Source organism: Quercus suber, unplaced genomic scaffold, assembly GCF_002906115.3.
Source record: "Quercus suber isolate HL8 unplaced genomic scaffold, Cork oak 2.0 scaffold_3B, whole genome shotgun sequence".
NCBI lineage: Eukaryota > Viridiplantae > Streptophyta > Magnoliopsida > Fagales > Fagaceae > Quercus > Quercus suber.
Window position 1 is genome coordinate 276,420 of NW_027071805.1, and position 3,898 is coordinate 280,317.

The 3,898-nt window shown below is 33.2% G+C and overlaps 1 protein-coding gene across 1 annotated transcript; it reads left to right on the forward strand.

Annotated features, from left to right (window-relative positions):
* Window positions 1-346: 346 nt before the first annotated feature.
* On the forward strand, window positions 347-3,542 carry LOC136066189 (ultraviolet-B receptor UVR8-like; the record flags this gene model as incomplete). Its single annotated transcript, XM_065770094.1, is given in 5 exon segments — window positions 347-370; window positions 2,107-2,475; window positions 2,606-2,713; window positions 2,931-2,985; window positions 2,988-3,542. Coding segments are annotated over 5 exon segments (840 nt in total), but the record flags the coding sequence as incomplete, so codon positions are not given.
* Between the last annotated feature and the right edge of the window lie 356 nt (window positions 3,543-3,898).

Consider the following 3,898-nt stretch of genomic DNA (forward strand, 5'->3'; position numbering starts at 1 on the left):
TTATTTGAGAATCACTTCCTAGAGATATGGTGGTACTCATTAAGTGTTTGTTTGTTTCAAATTTTTTTTTTCCTTATGGTTTATGAATTTTTCAACTATGTTCTGTCGTCTGGGTTGCTTTGGGCTTCAACCCTCAAGGACCTTTGTAATCAATACTCACCTAAGATAAAATCTGTCGTTTAGGCTGCACGTGTAAAAAATATCATGGTTAGTTTTAGGTTCTGTTATATTAGTAGCATTGGCATTTAGCTTTTCGAAATCATATTTAGCCAAAAAATTTTCTCTCTCACCAAAAAGGTTTAAGTATCAGGCTCAATAAATCGTCAAAAAAAAAAAAAAAAAAAAAAAACNGGGAGTTCCTTGCAAGCAGGTACCTGGATACACCATTCTTTTATTGCAAAAAATAAATTTTGTAGAGAATTTAGTTAATTGAGTTCCAGATTTAATGGATGTAATTTTTTTTAGATGATGGTTGATATAGATTGGTGTGCAAATGTGTGTTAACTTACACATTATTGTAGATAATCCCCTCCCCCTCTTTCTCTCTTAGCTCTTTGATCTCAATCATTGTGTGCTACATTGAACGGTATATACTAAGCTTGTTTGAGCTGGCTGGTTTTGGTGTCTTTCTAAGGTCTAAGAATACGTTTGTCTATTCATTGTGAAGTGTTAAGAAGGGATTTATGGATCTACTAGAAGGTGGTCATGTTTTTTTCTCTTGTCTTAGGCATTACTGTGGTTTCTCATTCATCCCACCCCCCCCCCCCCCTTTTTTTCTACTTTCCCCTTGTAATGGATAGGATTTTATTTGTTTGGTCAGTTGAAGACTTGATTTTGCCCAATTATTGTTTATTTTCTTCCTTCAATATCGTGTACTATATGATAAGTCCTAAAATTGTGATAGCAACAAGTGACTGCACTTTATTAAATACGTTGTTGAATTAAATAATTCCCCTATAGTTCGGGGTGGTTAACTTAATTTTAAAATCATGATTTTTGAATGATTATTATTAACACCCTCAATAATTTACTATTAAATAAAAGTATTAGAAATTCTCATTAGTTATAACTAAAACATATCTTAACCCAACCCCCCCCCCCCCCCAAAAAAAAAAAAAATTCATGTGAAAAATGATAGAGCCCCTGATACAATATATGAGAATTGTGAAATTATATAATAATGGGTCTTTACCTTTGCATTTTATTTTTTTTACTTTTTGTATTTTATTTTTTCAAGAGCCTTGTAGTGTTTCCAACTAGCACCACATAGTGTTTCCAACGGAGACGTCCAAGGTTCAAATCCCCCCTAACTATTGAATTAATAATAATAATGTCATTTAACATTCACAAGTAAATTAATATTATAAGCTCATGTCCAAACCGTATCATTCATATATTATATTGTGTCCTGCAGATGCTGATTGCACCACATGGACTCCCTTTTCTTTTATTTTCTTTTTTGGTCATATGGTGTATAATTACTACATTAAAATATATTAAAGTAATTGATGTAGGTGTTTGAAATGAAACTCTATTGCCAAAGTTTCAAAAGGTTTTAAAAATATTACTGTAATTTAATTCTACTATCAAGAGTTTCTGGAAATTAACACAAAGTTTCATTATTTATTTTATTCATTTTAATTATCTACTATAATTTTTTTGTTTTAATAAAAAATGGGTCTTATATGTCATGTTTGTACTATGTGGTTCAATGTAAGTATTACAAGTTGTACAACACGATCTCACCATGTGACTTGTTATAAATGTGTTAAATTATTAACATTGTTTGTTCTAATTAAAAAGCTATACCAAATTTTCAAGAAATTCAGAATATATAATTCTTATTAAATATGAAATATTTCATAAAAATTAAAGGAGCTTCATTATTAATTTTAGTAATAATATTATAGTTTTAGTTTTAATAAAGATTTGGTCTTACATGATGTACTTTTTGCTATATTACTTAAGGATTTTTTTCTTCAATTCTTATTATTCGATTTCAATTATATTATTAAAATATTTTTTAATTTACATATAATTTTCTACTAATCTGTGAGATGCATGGTACTAGTATATTTAACATTAATGAGTTAGGACCTGTTTAAGGTTGCTGCAGGGCTCAATTTCACTGTGTTCCTCACAAGACAAGGACATGTTTATACATGTGGGTCCAACACACATGGGCAGCTTGGTCATTGTGATACCCTAGACAGACCAACTCCCAAAATTGTTGAAGTGCTTGAGGGAGTTGGTTCTGTAGTTCAGATTGCTGCAGGTCCAAGTTATGTGTTAGCTGTAACTGACAGCGGGGCAGTCTACTCGTTTGGTTCAGGTTCTAATTTCTGTCTTGGCCATGGAGAGCAGCATGATGAGTTCCAACCACGTGCAATCCAGACTTTCCGGATAAAGGGTATTCATGTGGTTCGTGTCTTTGCTGGTGATGAGCATGCCGTTGCACTTGACTCCAGTGGACTTGTTAGTTTCTAAATTCAAAATCGTTATTATTCTTACTATGGCCAAGAGCTTGTCTTTTCTGATTGAATGTGCCTGGTTTTTGTTTACTCAAGTTCTTACAAGTTCCAACTTTCTGCTATGACGGTTGCAGGTATATACTTGGGGCAAAGGCTACTGTGGTGCACTAGGCCATGGAGATGAGGCTGATAAAACTACTCCAGCACTCCTGAACTGCCTTAAGAGCCATCTTGCTGTGCAGGTTTGATTCGTCCATATATTTTTGTCATTTGTAATGAAATTCATTATTATGTATACCAAGTAAATTGCTATTGTGCAACATCTTTTTTGTTACAAAAGATATAGTAGATTATTAACAAGGAAATGGAACCTTTGGTGTTGCAAAACTTTTGAAAGCACCACCTCCTCTACTCCTTTCTTGTGACTGAGATTGCTGATTCCTACCTATGATCCTGTAGGTATGTGCAAGAAAGAGGAAAACCTTTGTTCTAGTAGATGATGGATCGGTTTATGGCTTGGGTGGATGGGGTTTGGTAGCCTTGGGTTCCCAGAGCGGGGAGTATCTGATAAAGTCATGAGGCCCGGAATCCTTGAATGCTTAAGAGGTCACCATGTATCTCAAATTAGTACTGGGTTGTACCACACAGTTGTTGTTACTAACCGTGGAAAAATCTTTGGGTTTGGAGACAATGAAAGAGCACAGCTTGGGCATGACACCTTGAGAACAAGCCTTGAACCTACTGAAATTTTCATTCAAGAAATGACAGATGATACAAATGCTGTTGCAGATAGTAAATGACATTCAAGGAGCTATCATCTGCTTTGTGCTGGCTATTTAATATAACTTTGTATAAGTAGTGAACACCACAAGAGTTTTTTTTTTTTTTTTTTTGGGTCATTCTTGTTGAATTGCATTACAAAAAAAAAAGGAAAAAAAAAAAAAGGAATTGTTAATGTACTTCGAATTATTGTTGTATTTAAGAATAATTTTGTAGCATTTAAAACTTCTTTCTTCTAGTAATTATTTGTTGAGATATTAAATTGCAGAGAGAGCGAAAAAGCTCTGCATATTTCCTTTTATAGGCAAAATGTGAACTTGGGCCCTTTGGAAGGGATCAGAAGAGATTTCAACTCTTAAGAAGTACTTTAGTAAGCAGTAACCAAAACTCTCCTACGAGAAAATCTGTCGTTTGGGTTTGCCTTGGGCTTCAAAATTGTAATTTCAATTATAGGTGAGAAGACGAGGATGATATTTTTTTTGATAGAAGTAATTGGTGTTCAATTTTTAATAATTGCTCTTTTATCATTATGAGCAACCTCATCAGCTAATGCAAAATCTTGCAGTGTTAGTAACTGTGTATATATGCATAGTTACTTTAACTCATGCATTTATATTATTTATTTTTTTGGTAGTGTTGGGTATGTG